This window comes from Abrus precatorius, unplaced genomic scaffold, assembly GCF_003935025.1.
Source record: "Abrus precatorius isolate BTA unplaced genomic scaffold, Abrus_2018 Scaffold7, whole genome shotgun sequence".
Classification (NCBI taxonomy): domain Eukaryota; kingdom Viridiplantae; phylum Streptophyta; class Magnoliopsida; order Fabales; family Fabaceae; genus Abrus; species Abrus precatorius.
In genome coordinates, this window is record NW_020874417.1 from 4,196,233 (window position 1) to 4,212,495 (window position 16,263).

The following is a 16,263-nucleotide window of genomic DNA, read 5'->3' on the forward strand; positions in this document are numbered from 1 at the left end:
TCATGATCTACTCGAATCTCTTGCCGTGTGAAACATTGATCCCTTAACCGATCATAAAGTCAACTCCTCCTAATCCTATGTTTCTACCCCGTGATTACACTTTCAACTAACTTTATCTTGCTTTTATTATATATATATATATATATATATATATATATATATATATATATATATATATATGCGTATTAATATTTTACATTTTCTTATCCTAATCGATTTTCCGGGTCAAGCAAGAAAAGATTGTTTGGGAAGATTGAGGGTGCATTAACAAACAAAATGTGTCGCTGAAATAGAAACTTGTTCAGTTTTCTATCTCATTGTCATTGTTAATGTCATACAAAGAAATATCCAACCATGCGCCAATTTCCTACCAACCAAAATAGAACTCAGACCCCATCCATTATTTTTGTTGCCATGGGCTATAACTTTAGGAGAGATGTACATAAATTTTCAGCCATAGAATTACATTTAATGCAAGATTAAATTGTAACTGTAAAAACTTTATAGGCCGCAACAAGAAGAAAATGGTACAACCTGAACAGGCAAATACAGGAGCAAGATTCAAATTGAATACTTTTGTATTTTTACTACATACAACCCAATCCTCCTCTACCACCTTTTCCTCCCAACAAAATTTAAAAAGAAAACTCGTGTAGACAAAGGATAAAATAAAATTTAAAACCAAAAAAAAAAAAGGAAAAACACAAGTTATGATCACTCCAACCAAAATTTCAAAATCCAAACATCCCCTTTGAGATAGACTAGAAACATTTATCTGGAGAGTTTGATATTCAAAAATTAGATGAGACTGCCTCCTTCCATTGCTCCAGGAAGGGTGTAAAGGGTCAGAAACGGGAATAGATGACTTCATGAACCATCTGTACAATTGAAAGAATGGCTTATTTTTTTGCTTCACTAAACTCTTACATTGTCGCTTCCGGAATCCATTAGAATTGTCAACCTCTTTGCTGTTCTTGTGAAGTCACTGCAACAGCATCAAAGAGATAAACATGTCAAGCTCTAAGATGGACTACATTCTGCAATTCAAGAGTAATGATTGTGATTGCGATTCCTACCTGAAAGGTTCATCGCCAATGTGCTTTACGACCCCAGTTACATCCCGATAGAGCACATGACTTAACATCTCAGATTTTTCTAGGCCAAACATGTCTGCCAGCTTTCTGTTCAGTTCATCGTATGACCTGAGCAACGAGAGGTCCATAGTCCGCCCAACGTCTTCTGATTCCATAAAAACTTTACAGTGACCAGTCTCCAAACTAGTCTCAGTTTCTTGGCAGTTATCCCTATACCACTGGAACCTATCACAAGAGGAGCGTTCGTGTTGGCCTTGTTGATGAAGAGCAGATCCAGAACCATCAGAAAAATTAGTCACTTTATCAGCATTTCCATCTGATGAACAGTTTCCAGTAGGAACTGGGGAGACTGTATCACCAGAGCTGCTCTGAGAGATCGGTTGCCCTGTGAGAATTTTTTGGCCGAAAAGCACAAGCTCGGTTGTCTTCCCATCATTCAGTTGCTTTGAAGACTGCGTCGAATTTGCCATAGATAGTAAGCAAGAGATATTCTCACTCATCCTGGGCTTTTGCAATATGAGGTTATTGGAGACCCTCATCCGCATAGCAGCATGATCAAGAGGCGGGAACCCAACTGGAAGTAGACCTGACTGCACTTTATTGAGGTGATCTGATAAGGATAGACCATAATGAGCATGCCTGGCTCCCTGCATGCCAGCAGGAGTACTTTCGGGTAGACAACCAAATGGATTGGTGTTGCTGGGACCTAGAAGGTTGCCGGGAAATGTTGGAACAGGAATCTGGCCATCAAGGGGGAAATCCGGGTGTTGAGGCAATCTCAGTTTCTTCCGTGGTGGTGAGAAAGGGGAAGCATGAATGGCAGGCATGCTTGATACCAATTCAACCAGCCATGGGCTCACTCTTCTTACATTCTGAAGTAAATCTGGTTCATCCCATGTAACCTACAAATATACTTCAGTAAATTAGTCAGAGTTGACATAAAATAGAGAAACTAAACTTTAAGTAGACCTGGTTTTACTTGAGTTAAACATGCAAAATGCAATTAGTTAAAAACCAGAGCCCAATCTTAATCAATACTCTAAATCTCCAGAAGTAAATTTAATTAGCAACTACAAAGGCTAATAGTTTCTGAATTCTAACATATTTTCACATCAACTAACAACATTGGCATAAAGGGTACAAAAAAAATGACACCATCACATTTCTACCAAATTCTCATAATAACCGAGCATATCATTGATGCTAAGGAATTTCAGGATAAACAAACTAGCAAACTAGCAAACTAGCAATATGTTTTCAATAAATATGATGTTACCTGGAGAAGCCTCCAAGGTGAGTTAGGCCAGTTAAGAGGATCAGCAACCTGAACTGAAGATATCGTTCCCATAAACCAACTTATTCGCGAAGAGTCCTCTGTCTCAAAGGCCATCTTGAACCTTATTCCAGAACACCACCTTATCTGCAGTGCTGTTTCAATTAATGGGGCCTTCACACAAAACTCGGGAGTACTAGCCCGAGGGAAGTAAACAACCTCAAAGGGCTGCTTATTGGCGGCAAGAGTTGCTGCTTCAATTACAGCTTCTGGCCTCACTTTTCCCCTCCCCATCATGCTCACACTTGGATTCATCCCATTGCTGTTACCATTTCTGAGGATCCTGCTCTCATCCTCCCTCAAAAAGGGCGAAAACCCACCATAAGGCCCGGCACAATTTCCACCTGCAGGGTTCCACCCTGAAGAAGCCTCAGGTCCACCACCAATACCCTTCTTCGCTCGGCGAATCCCAACACATAGATCCCCATTTTCAGCTCTCAGAAACACAATTGAGTCCCCAGCAACAAGCTTCTTGTGATTCACAAAAGTACTCCATCCAGTAGTCAATAGATGCCGCCTCGGCGTGCCCCTATAAATGTGCCTGAATTTCCATGTTTCACCATGAACATCCTTGGCGAGGATGTTCTGAACAGGAGGGTCAGCGGAGTAATCCAAACGAGGGAAAATTGTCTCGGCACAATATCTAGGAACAGAAAACCCCCCACCATTGTTAGCATCAGATTGGGTCAAGGTCTTTGCAAATGAAGCAGGCTTTTCCTGAGTTTCAGGCCCAACAGCATCACGGTCATAATCAACATCATTAGTATTCATAGGAACAAGCCTGAGTTTAGCATAGACCTCATCAGTCTCAGGATCAGCCAGGTATTTGATAGCTACCACTTTGCATGGAACCAAAGGTGGAACCTTGGGACAAGCCCTGAAGTTAACTGGTCCACATGCATGCTCAGCATGGCCCTGAGGAAAGTAATACACTTTAGTATTCACTGCTGGCATCTGCACCATCCCTCCTGCACACGCATGCCATAGCTGAGGATCCAAACACCTCTCCACCTCTTTTGATTTCTCCTTTGAATCCATGAATGTAATCATCTCACACAACTTTTTCACTGCAAGATTGCTGCATCCGTGTAATTTTTCCCAAATTTAGCATATTGAGGACTGAGAATTATGGGGGGTGCAGAAAAAACATTCATTTATAAATTAATAGATGAATAAATTCACATTTTTATGAGTTTTTATCTTACCTTAAAAGGCATATATGATCACAGCAAAGCTGGAACCAGAAGAAAAATTAACTGCCACGTGTCCAACACAATTCAGAGAACCTCACTTTGCAAATTATATTTCCACTGAGAAAGAGAATCCCAGTCACCCACAGTTTTTCTGAGTCCCAATTTTGCTGACTGACCAATTCAAACTTCAAAAGCTTCTCTCTCTCTAAACTCTGTCTTCACAACTTTAACACCCAAAAAACCCTAATGTCTTTAACAATTGGAGGTAGCTTTCATGGAACATGTGTTCCAAAATTTGAAATTTCAAGCAAACAGTTCAAACCCACCAAGTTTTTTTTATATTTGCTCAGTTAGCAGAGGATGGTTAAAACAGAGAATTGGAAGAAAGAGTTGGGGAGACAGTGATAAGGTTGGAAGTGAATCATTGGAAAAACATGAACACGTTAAAAAAACCAAGTTCAAGATCTACAACCAACAGTCTCAGTCGCTGTCTTGTCTCGGGTAAAAAAAAATAAAAATAGAAAGACATAACCAAAGGAAAAATTTTAAAAAGAAAAAGGAAAAATCTATAACTGCCTACACAAGAATCTCTGCAAAAAGATCTGCTGAAGCTCCAAAATTGAAGCAGGAAATTGTGGAGGAAGAAAGACCCGCGAAAAAGAAGAGTAGAAAAAAAGGGAATTTAGAACAAAAGTGAATCTTTGGAGTTGAAAGCCACGAAGTGTGTGGGCGACATGGATGCAGAGATAAAAGGGCAGGAACAGACCCACACTCTTTGCAGAGCAGAGAGAGGGATTTTGTTTTTTTGGCTATGGATGATGCAATGCAATGCAAGACTCCAAAAGCACACGCACCATGACACAACACACCAAACTAATATCACTGCGTAGTGGACTTGGTAATAATAATACTGTGCCACTGTTTCCTTTTTTTCAATAAATATTTTTTGAAAATACAGTTCTGTTTTTCTTGCAACCTTTTCTCTCATTTTTCTATTGCATTTTTATTTATTGTATTAAATATTAAAAAAGAAAAAGAAAATGCTTTTTTTAACCTGATATTTGTAAGTTTGTTTTCGCCTTTTTCGTCGGATCTGAGAAAGTAAACTCCGTATCTTGCGAAGCTAGCAAAACAACAAAGATATGTTAAGGAAGCTGAGCTGTGTTGTGTGGCGTGCTTTCAAAATTATTGAACTGATATGTTTCTAAATTTCTAGTGAAGGAACTGATCATTTTTTTTCTTACAAAGTTTAAGGTGATTTTTTCTATTTATCCGTGATGTCGAGATTAATATATATAAATAAGGTAATTATGTAAATAAAATAACTATGGAATTAGTTTAATTTTAGATAATATAATATCAAGTAACTATTATACACCAATTGGTTTTTTTTTTATATTTTTTTCTTTCTTTTTCAATATGATATTTAGAGTTCAACGAAAGGATGATTCTAATTTGAAAATGCTTCATGGGCAATTATTTATGAGCGTACTTTTAAAAAAAAATTATTTTGTTTGTATATATATTTGGCGTATTTACGATTTGATTTTAAATTATTTTGCTATTCTGAGTCTATACACAGTAATTATTTGATAAAATAAGCTAAAAGTTATAAGCTTTTAATTGTGAAATTAGTTAAATTTTTATAAAATTAAAATTGTTTAACAAATTAATCGTGTAACTAATTTATTTATGTTAAATAACTTTAAAAATATGTAATGTTACGTTAATATAATATTAAAATTAATTATCATTTATTTTATTTATTTATAATTACTTAATTAATTATCTAAAAAATTCATATATATTTAAACATAAAATATTTCAAATCATATATTTTTTAATATGAAATATATTTGAAAAGAAGAGATAGAAAATTAGATTAAAAAAATAAGAAAAAATTTGAATGAGACTATTGTTAGTAAAAATGGAACAAAAGATAATAAAATTAATGCATGTATATCAAGTTTTAATTAAAAAAAAGTAATAAAAATATAAGAAAAATATTGGTAGTTAACTGCTGAAAGTTAAATATTATTTTAAATAGTTTTGAAAGCTAGTTTTCAAAAGCTACAAATTTATTTTACTTTTTACTTATCAAACATTTCTATAAGTTTATTAACCAAGTTAATAAGTTACAAGCTTCTAAATAAGTTACTAACTACTTTTATTAAACATAACATTAGTTCACCTTACTTTGTGTTTTCATTAAAATATCTATCAAAGTTATTTTTTCTCTTCTTGAGACTCCTTTACTCTAATGTCTCATTCGTATGTTTATACTCACATTTATAAACTTAAAAATTTTCATCTTAAGTGTAACCATTGTCATTAGCATAGTCATCCCATAGATCACTGCTATATTTTTTATGATCACCCTCCTCATTTGGCTCTATTTGCCTACCACATGCTCCTCAAATGTTATATGTCCCTTCTTATGATTTTTTAAAGTGGTGCAAAATTTGTTTTCATTCCACAATATTAGTTGTGCAAATTAGTAATTTCCTTTTTATCATCTTTCATTTTTCTTCTCTTAATTCTTGAGTTCTTGATTATGAGACCGATTATATTATTGGTACCATAAATCTCTTTCTCTACCCTTTCTTTTTTTATTCTTTACCCCCATTACACTATGAGTAGTAGTTCCTAAGTACAACCTAATGATATTAACACTATTTTTTTTTATTAATAATGTTTTTTACGTTTCTGAGTCTCCTTCTAATATATTCTCTGTCCATCATTTTATTTGCCCCCTTAATTGTGTTATTTTGTTTATCAAATATTTTGTTACCTTGTACGACTAGAATTTAGAACTTCAAATGTAAGTAACAGGGTCTATACTATTGTTAACAATTCTCTCTTATTAGATAAATTATGGATACTTCACTCATAATTCATATTTAATTGAGTTATTGTAGTCTTGTCAACATAAAAATATTAATGTGTGGTCTATTTAAGCCAACTTATTTAAATTGTGAGTTATGATAATTATATAAGCATGTTAGTAATTCTTTTTTTATCAGTGTCATTAGTTGTGCTTCATCTTTCTTTACTTTAGTTTATTTAGATGTTTGAGATATTTTATGTACTTAACTTTATTTAATAAAAGACTATTTTAAGTTTTTTATTTTTCATGTTTTTTTTTAAAACTTTATACCAATTCTATTTGATTTGAATATAACATGATGATGACGTATATAAAAAGAAAAAATATTAATATTTTTAGAATATTAATTAAAGAATTAAAAATATTATAATATATTTTTATTATAATTGTTAGTAAAAAGTAATTTTTTTTATCTTAAAACACAAATTAATAAGGAGAAAGAAATGAAAAAGAATGTTTTGAGGCGTGCAACCTTAATGGTGAAAACCATTCAAGTTACCAATTCTAGACTTAGGAGCTGCTGCACGTTTAAATTGTCAATTCTTGTTTGGTTTAGCGGATGAATATTTTATAAGAGGTAATTAAGATTGAATTGAGAATATTTATATTATAGTATAATTATTACTCTTAATAAAAAAATATATGTAAATTTTGAATTTGAGATTTTATGTATAAGAAATTAAATGTGTATTATTTGAATCAATTATTGTTAATATTCAAATAATCAATTGAACAACTCTAACCTGCGTTACACGAATATACAATTTTAATTTAAAAGCTATAATGAAGACGTGATATTTGGAATGTGCAAAGGAATGATAATATCGTATAAATAGCGAATAATATTCAACAAATACAAAATAATATATCCATTTATATATGATTATATGCATTTAAAAATGCATATATTATATAATAACCTTTTATTTTTCTTAAAGTCATGGGTGGGTTGTCCACGCTTCCGTGGTCTTTGAACCTGACTCGGTCAAGACTCAACCCTGACCATGACTATGTTTTTTATGGTTTTCTTGGAGTTGCATGGTCTTACATACTTCAGTCATGGACCTCGTACAAGTAACCTTTTTTTTTTGTTTTTTAATGTTGAGGGAAAAAGAACTTGTATACACAGACATGAACAGTAATTGATTTATGTCTTTATCACATGAGTTCAAGCTACTTTTATAATTGTTAATTATGTCTTTAATAACGAATAGTTTTAAATTTTAATGTAAAGATTAATAAATAATATATTTTATATAAAAATATTTAATTATAAAAGAATATTAAGAATTAGAAAGGCGTAAGAAGATTCTCACTTCTCTCCTATTTTCCTTCTCTCAAACATACAAGATATATTTTAAAAATGAAATTTGAATACTCATTTCATTTGATAACTTTTTTTAAGCTGCAAATTTAATAAACCTATTTATTAAACTGTGAGATATATTTATCATAAGAATTATATATTAAATTTAAAAAAAAAATATATATATATATAATATTAATTACAGTTAACATTGATTTATATTTTAAAGAATGTAGCATATATTAACATAAAATTGACTTATGAGGTATTAGTTGTTTTTTGAATTATGTGCGATTATATAAATTTAATTTATTCAATAAAAATTTAATTTAATAATTAAATGAAATATAATATTTATAAAATGTTATGAAACACAGTAAAATTGACAACACTTTATTATTGTAGATCAAGTAAATCCCCACTTATATGAGTGGGTGTGTGTGCATTTGATTGATAGCCAAAATTACAATTTTTTCAAGGTGGTGAACAAGTGATAAACATTGGTGGATTGATTACTAATGTGTAGCATATTTTTATTTTTCAGTTGAATTTCGATGTCACGAGCGACTTCTAGTTAATGACCAAAAACAGGAAAACTACTAGTCAATCTTTCATCTAGGTATACTGAGATATGCAAGCTATAATTGATTACAATGAAAAAATAAACGTAGGCAAAAGAAAATGAAAACGTGTTTCACTACATTTTTTTTTCCCACTTTAACCGACTTTGGATTTGCCTCTTAATTTATAAGCTAATTTGAAACGTTTACTGATACTTGTACTCATTTACCAATTGGAATTACGTAGGACAAACTTTTTTTCTGCCAGAACGTAGGGCAAACTTTGAACACTAGGAATTAGATATGTTTATGGATCTACAGAAAAATAATTTAAAACGACTCATTAATTAGCCGTAGAATTCGAAAGCCTTTTTACTTAAAATCATTTCGAGGACTCAGTTGTTTCGGGATTTGATACTCATATCATTTATTCTCGTTACTATATCTGTGTATACCATGCGGATTTTATTAAACAATAAAGAGAAAAAAAATAAGTTCTTCAAATATAGTCTTTCCCCTAAATATTATAAGAACCTTACAGCAAGACACTCGAAATGTCGATTATACTAGTTAAAATATGACGTATGTATAATCTTTTGCAAACTCGTATTATTTTAGTCAAGCCTGTGCTCCTGCACTAATCTACTTACCCAGAATATCATTGTTCTTTTTTGTGAACATTGATTTCTAATTTAAACAAAGGAAAAAGCGAACCATGCCAGTAATAATTTACACCACAGCATAGGTGGGATATGGCTATTAAGCGTAGCATAGCATGGTCCAATCCCACCTATTGAAGTTAAAAACTAGTAGTATTGCCAAATGTGGCGGCACTAAATTTTGCCTATTTCTGAGGTCTGATTGCAACAATAAAGAAAAGGGGTGTGTTGTTATGCCAAAAGCTATGAACCCACGAAGGATCGATTATCTTTATATATTATAATTATATAATTCTATGCTTGATTTCTCTAATTTTGACTAACAATTTCTATCTCCCGAAAAAGCAATATCTAAGGGCACGCAAAGCTAGTGGAAAAGGACTCGGTGCTAAAACCAAACATAAACATGAAAATTATAAGGAAGAAAGAGACGGGGTAACCACCAAAAAAACAAAACAAAATAAGGACAGAAAAAGCTTGGTAAGGTCCAGCCCTGCAATGCCCAAAGAGATAAATGAAATATATAAGTGGTGGGGAATAGGGTAAGAGAGATAATATTAGAGATTAGTTAGGTCATGATCTCATGGAAGCTACACCATATAAATGGCTAATAGGTGCTGGCATCATTGAAGTTGAACATTGAAAACACATGGAGCAGACGTCAAATTTAGGAAGTTGTCGTTCCTCTTTCGATTGAAACTTGCACGACCAATTACAAGCACTTAGCCCCCCAACACTTAATACATCCTTCATGACTTGTCTCATGATCGACGTTAACACTTCTAGTTTAACTTTCAGCCTCGCTGCTTTTATTTTTCCCCTATTTTAATTAATTGCCTAAAGTTTTCCTCTTCCTTCGAGGATGTGTCTTCTTGTCACCCATATGTCCAAAACAATTTCTTTAAGAGGTGTTTTTTATTATTCATTTTGCTTTTCTTCTATTATGTATCCGTTTTGGTCAATCTGCACCAACTGTTTTAGCGGGTTACTATTATGTATGATTATAGTTTGTGGCTCCATTTTTTAATTAAATCTTTTGCTAGGTGAAGCCATGAGGAAAATTTTGATTAATTGGTCGGTTGGGTCACGGTTAATTCGCAACCTGTTCAAGTTAAATTATGAATGTTTCTCTACCAATTGTGAATGTATATAATATCTTAAGTTTCGACAACTGTTTCAATATAAGACTTGTGCATTACTCAATGTTTATTTAATTTATATTTATTTATCGTTTGAACTCTGGATTATTTTTTCATTTTATAATTTTACTTTTGGTCCTTATGGTTTTATTGAAATATTATGAAAGTTCTAGTTGGATAACAATAATTATGGCTTGGCTAACTTTTGTTAAACAATAACTAGAACAAATTGAAAATTTAGATGAAATATAGAGATCTTTCTGATGGAAAGCACGATTGAACAAGTTTTTTGTTTATTATTTAAATTTTAAATAGGTTTTTATAATTTAGTAAAAGTAATAAACATTATAAGGACTTATTGAAAAAGCTAGAAAAATGAGATTTATTTTGGGTGAATTATGGGAATTTCATTAAAAAGTTTTCAACTGTTGAAGCTTATTCGAACATTCAATGAATTATGAGGATTTATAAAATAATTTAACCAAACATATAACATAATTTTTTATGTTAATTATAAAAGTATAACATATAAATGCACGTGCATAACTTTTAAAAGAATTATATAATTGTTAATTAATTTTTAATTTTAATCATGGATGCATGATTGTATAACTGATATATTTTAAAAATGAAAAATATTAATATTTATATTCAAGGGAGAAAGAGGGCAGTGGGTCATAAATTTGGAGGGCAACAAGGGAAGCTGTCATATGAGCATGTGATGTGGATTGTTTTGATTGATTAAGGTTCATTATTTCATTGATCCCAGGCATGAGGGCTTGAGAAGGGGACGGTGAAGTGAATCTCTGTCCCCTCTTTTCTTGTTTGCAATGAATTTGTCTCTGCAATTCCTCTATGCATGCGTCCCAATCACCCTCCAAACCCTGTCTGGGTAATACCATCAACCCAATCCATATGTATCTTTTTACTGTCCTTTTATTTCTAACCTCTCTTTTCTTTTTCTTTAAATCTTATTTCTATTTATAAACCATGCATGAACTGAAAAGAAAACGGTAGCAGGATCAAATTACAATTGGGAATCCTCTCAATGAACCAAATACCCATTTTCCAATTATATACTATTTAATATATATTTAATTAAGATAACGATTGAAAGCATCATTAATTAATTACATCATTTCTTGCAATGTTTTATATGTCCACCAGAGAGTTTCTCTAAAAATTCAACCAGAAATTAATACATATGATACACTTACTTATTAGAATTACACACGTGTACACCACCACTTATACGCTACACCCAAGTAGGGGAGCATACAATTTTTATTCCTTCCTAAAGCAAAAGCAAAGAATTGCACAAATATTGTCATGTTTAACTTTATTATTATTATTATTATTATTATCATTGGTCATATTTAACTTATTAATCACTTCTTTAGTTATAAAAATATAAATAATTAACTTTCTGAAGCCTACAAAACTTAGGGAAATTTAGAAGAATTCGTTTTTCTAAATTTATGATATCAATGAATGGTTAAATCAATTATTCAAGCGAGTTATTGAAATACTTTTGTCTATAATATTCTATTATTCTTTATATATTAAACTAAATTTTTTTGAGATTGATTAAATCTACCTAGTCTATTTTTTTTTCAAAAATTGAAATTTTTTAAGATTTTAAATAAAACATTTTATCGTATATTATAATTTTCTGACTTATAACTTTATTTTTTTTAATTTGATTTGAAATTGAAAAAAACAGTAGGGAATTAACAGAAGAAGAATTAGTAGAGTTAATGAAGGTGATGGAAACAAAGTGACAAGTGGGAGTGCGACACGGTTGGGTTAAATTGACAACTACAAGACAACAAAGGGAGGCAGTGCGTGGACGGAGAGATGCTACGTTTCATTTGGTTGCCCTTTTCTTCTTTCCTTTATTCATATTTGTATTTTTATTGTTGGATGGGATATGTTTTTAGAATTCTGGTTCATATCAAACCCTCTGACAAAACAATCTTCCCCGCGTTCCAATGTTGTGTCCCATTGATGCCATTCCCATTTCTATTTTTCAATCTTTTTTAATACCTTTACTTGTTCCAAAAATTCATATTTATTTTAGATATGTCAAGTTATATGTTGAACATATTTATAATTTTATCGACAAAATTGTATGAATAGAGAATAATTTAGGGGGTGAATTGTAAAATCATGTAAAAGGAAACAAGTCAAAGGTGTGGACCAATGTGTAGGCAGAGGGTGTACGCATGGTGGGCACAGTAGGTACCACTGGCACTCTGGCAGTGGCAGAACCACAAGCAAACCCAACCAAAACGCTCCTTTCTTACTTCCTCTATCATCCTTCAGATGTAGAAATTTTCAGTTTATCTCTCTGAATCATAGTAAAAGGAATCAATGCATGCACTACTCACTCTTTATAGGTAGACGTTTAGGGTTCTTTTTTCTTTTTTGCAAAGACCCCTTCTCTTTATTAATTATGTAAATGAATTCATTTCAATAAATCAAAGTGTGTTGCCCAATCAGAAATCAGACCAACCATAACTATTCCTAATATGGTAACAATGCCCCCAAATTTCTTCATTTCCATGGCTGAACTTCGGGCTGTCACCATGCTATGGAAATGAAATTGTAATTATTTAAATTTTATAATCGGTGGTTCAAGTTTGATTTCATGGGTAGAGGTTTCTGCTACCGACTTATTTTACACTTCATTGTAATATTATTTTTATTTTAGTCTATTAAGTATTAAAATAATATCCATTCGATTTATGATATTCAAATTCAAAGTATTATTTAACTATCTAATAAATTTAAAATAAATATTCAAATGCGTCGTATTGAACGTAGTTATGTATTTTTTTCTGTTTCAACCAGTGATGTTTTACAAATGGCTTCTTTTAACATATTGTCCCTGACAAAATCTTTCTTATAATAAGAAAGAAAGAATGGAATTGAAGTTAACTTTAAACTAAAATATCATATAATTGAGGTAGAAAAAATGTGTAAGTGGTGCAAGCCCATGTGACCTAGTCCAACCCAATCCTTTCCTTGCTTGTGAAATGGGCTTAGTCAGACTAAGTTTAAAAGGTTTAAATTTATTCATACCTTAAATTTAATGATAAAAGCCTTCAAATTTAATAAATATATTTGAGTCAACCTAATATTTAGTGAGACACATCCCACCTTAACCCCACAGAACAAACTTGCTGTGAATTGATTTATTTTTTTTTTGGAACAAATTGTTTGCCTCATCTCATCACATAAATGTTAACAAGTATGACAACAAAAACATAGTGCCTTAGACAATCCAATCAAAAAGAAATAATGTCCTTGATTTGGTGCCTAGTGACTTGAGCCTCTAATTGAATCACTTCAATGCAATGCAAACTCAAGAATAGTTGAGCCAAGGTGTCATTGTCACTCCTCAAGCTTCTCAAGTTTATCAAGAGATAATGTAGAAGATTGAACAACCAAATCCAACTCACCCTTTCTCGGACTTTATAATAATGTAATTTCTACTACTAAACATATTCAAAATATGGATGAAAGAGCTCTATGACTAAACTTTTAATCCTCAAAAGCCATTGGCTCTCTTAACACCCGCATGCTTTGTTGCAAGTTTGTATATCTAATAATTTGTTGTGCCTTTTCAAGCAAATTGAAGAAATCTGCACTACTCTGATAATTGCATTACAAACCGTCGACTTGGCTAGCCTTGAGGAAACTTACGTTGCCTCTCGAATTTGGAAACCCCTTCTTAAAATGGACGAGCTTAGAACCCAAGCAATAGGGACACATAAACATTGGAAAACTTATCAAAGATTGAAGTAAAATGAAATCGATAGCACAAAGTCGTCCTCTACACTATGGATAAAGTTCTCTTTGCATGCACGATTCTATTTGTCTTAACTTCAAGCAGGTGGAGGAGAATCTAGAAAATAATTAATAGGCTAACAACAAATTAATTGCATCTTATATTAATCTCAAAGCTGAAGATAAACAATTAAAAGTAATATTGTATATTAAAAATAAAATATTTATTGTCTTGAATAAAAAAATATTATTTTTAATAAAAATTACTATTTGAATATGCTTTAAGGAATAAGATTAATAAAATCCAAATTAAAAAAAAACAATAATAATAAAATAGACAACTTCCTATAAACAAAGTGTTTATTATCACTTCTTGTTTAAGGATTTTTAATTAAATATTTTTATTATTAATCTAGTTAACCAATAAAAAAGAGTATTTTATATAAAAATTATTTAAGAAAGAATTACAATAAACTCATCCTCCTTAACTTTCAAATAATCTCAATAGGCTCTTAATTAATACTTAGATACATGCACGCATTAGGAGGTTTTTAGTGGGCGCAAATAGAGTCGTAAAACACTTTGTTTTAACTTATTTAAATTAAGAAGGGACAATTAATGGTTTCATGAATGTAGCTCATGTTTACCTCTTTTTTTGAAAATAAAAAATAAAAATCACTTGGGGCTTTCTTTTTCTTTGGTGTTGAGAAGTCAACTGGTGCTCATACAAATCTATTAAATGCATTCAAGTTTGGAAATCAACATCAAGCCCTACCCTATAGTCCCTACATTGCCAACCAGATCTTCTATCTTAGGTGCTTCCTTTCCCCATTTCTGAAGATTGTAGGGTATTGAACTCCATTGAAACTTGATTGGTTTTGACTTTTGTGGCTTGAGAAACCATATTATCAAGTTTTGCCACCTCTCTATTTTGATTTCACTTCTACTATAGAGTTTGTGGGCATTTTAATTGTCCTCATCATCTTATTTAGCTGGCACTCTATCTAGCTGAGTTTCAAATTCAATCTCAATTCTTGAAATGACACCCACTAATCTTTATGGAATAATCTACTACATCTAAGTTGCACTTTCTCTTGTTGAGATTGGAGGAGTTAAGTATGATAGGAAGCCGAATGTGGTAGTAGAATTGAGATTGAATTTTTAAATGAATTTTAAAAAATTGAATATCTTAAGTTGGGATGAATATTTTAAAATTATTCCCAAAATCATTTTTCTATTCAAGTTTCCTAACAATTTTTTTGAAAAAATTTAGGCAAAACCCTTATTGATAAAATCAAAGCCTAGTAGATGTCTTTTGCTCGTAATGGTTTGCTAGTTAAATCATAAGAACATAACGGAGAGTGAAAACTATCGCTTTTTTCTTTTTTTTTTTCCTTTTCCTGGTTAGATTGTCAAGCTTGTATGCTTAAAAAGTCATTGAAATTATTTTTTAAATTAAATAAATAAACTAAAATTAAGTAAGGATGAAAAAAAAATGTAGAGTAAGTATCTCCCACACGTATGCAACAGAATAACCACGAAAGCTAATAAATTTAATTTATTCTTATTTTAAAATTTTTATTAAATAAAATAATATAATATGAATTAGTTCATATTATTTGATAATTTTATATTATAAAAATAATAATAAATCAATAATATTTTAATAAAATTTAATGATAAAAAAGTGTGTGCTGTGATACTTTAAAATTTTTTTGAGTACCGTATCTAAAAAAATTATACTAATAAAAAAAGACACATGGCAAATTAAAAAAATATTATTATATATTATTTGTTATATGATCTTATTATATATATATATATATATTTATTGTATATTTAATTTTTTATTTTATTTTTTTATAAATTTTTAGTTTCAAATAAAATATAATTTATATTTAAGTAATTTTTATTTATTATAAATAAAAAATTATAAATAATATATTAATTTAATAATAATAAAATTAAAAACATAAAAAAATATATTAATATAATAATATTATTATTTTATTTTAAATTTTAATTTATTTAATTTTGACTTAAATACTTTTTAACTTTTTTAAATATAATAATTTATTATTAAATAAATTTATTATTTAAACACGTATCTAAATATTATTAGTTAAAATTATCCTAAGTACTATGCAATTTACTAATAAAAATGATTTAGAAATTCAACATAAAAAAGTAAAAATAGTAACAAGCGACTGGAAATAATTCACATACATACAAAGTTGAGTGGCATAACCGATTGCTTTGATGCATTGTAAAAGATTTATCTATTTGCGTTTTTCAAAGAT

General features: G+C 30.7%; 1 protein-coding gene across 3 annotated transcripts; it reads right to left on the reverse strand.

The window, feature by feature from the left end:
• Positions 1–430: 430 nt before the first annotated feature.
• On the reverse strand, positions 431–4,495 carry LOC113871174 (auxin response factor 18-like). Of its 3 annotated transcripts, none has more exons than XM_027508048.1 (4): positions 3,633–4,495; positions 2,371–3,505; positions 1,077–1,996; positions 431–985 (listed from the first exon to the last, which is right to left on the reverse strand). In XM_027508048.1, exons 2-4 carry the CDS (start codon positions 3,475–3,477, stop codon positions 916–918), a joined length of 2,097 nt encoding a protein of 698 aa, XP_027363849.1. In that variant the 5' UTR covers positions 3,478–3,505; positions 3,633–4,495; the 3' UTR covers positions 431–915. The 3 variants fall into 3 exon arrangements, with proteins under 3 accessions (XP_027363849.1, XP_027363850.1, XP_027363848.1); XM_027508049.1 differs by having other exon boundaries at positions 2,371–3,546; positions 3,633–4,468; XM_027508047.1 differs by having other exon boundaries at positions 2,371–3,494; positions 3,633–4,419.
• Positions 4,496–16,263: the final 11,768 nt, after the last annotated feature.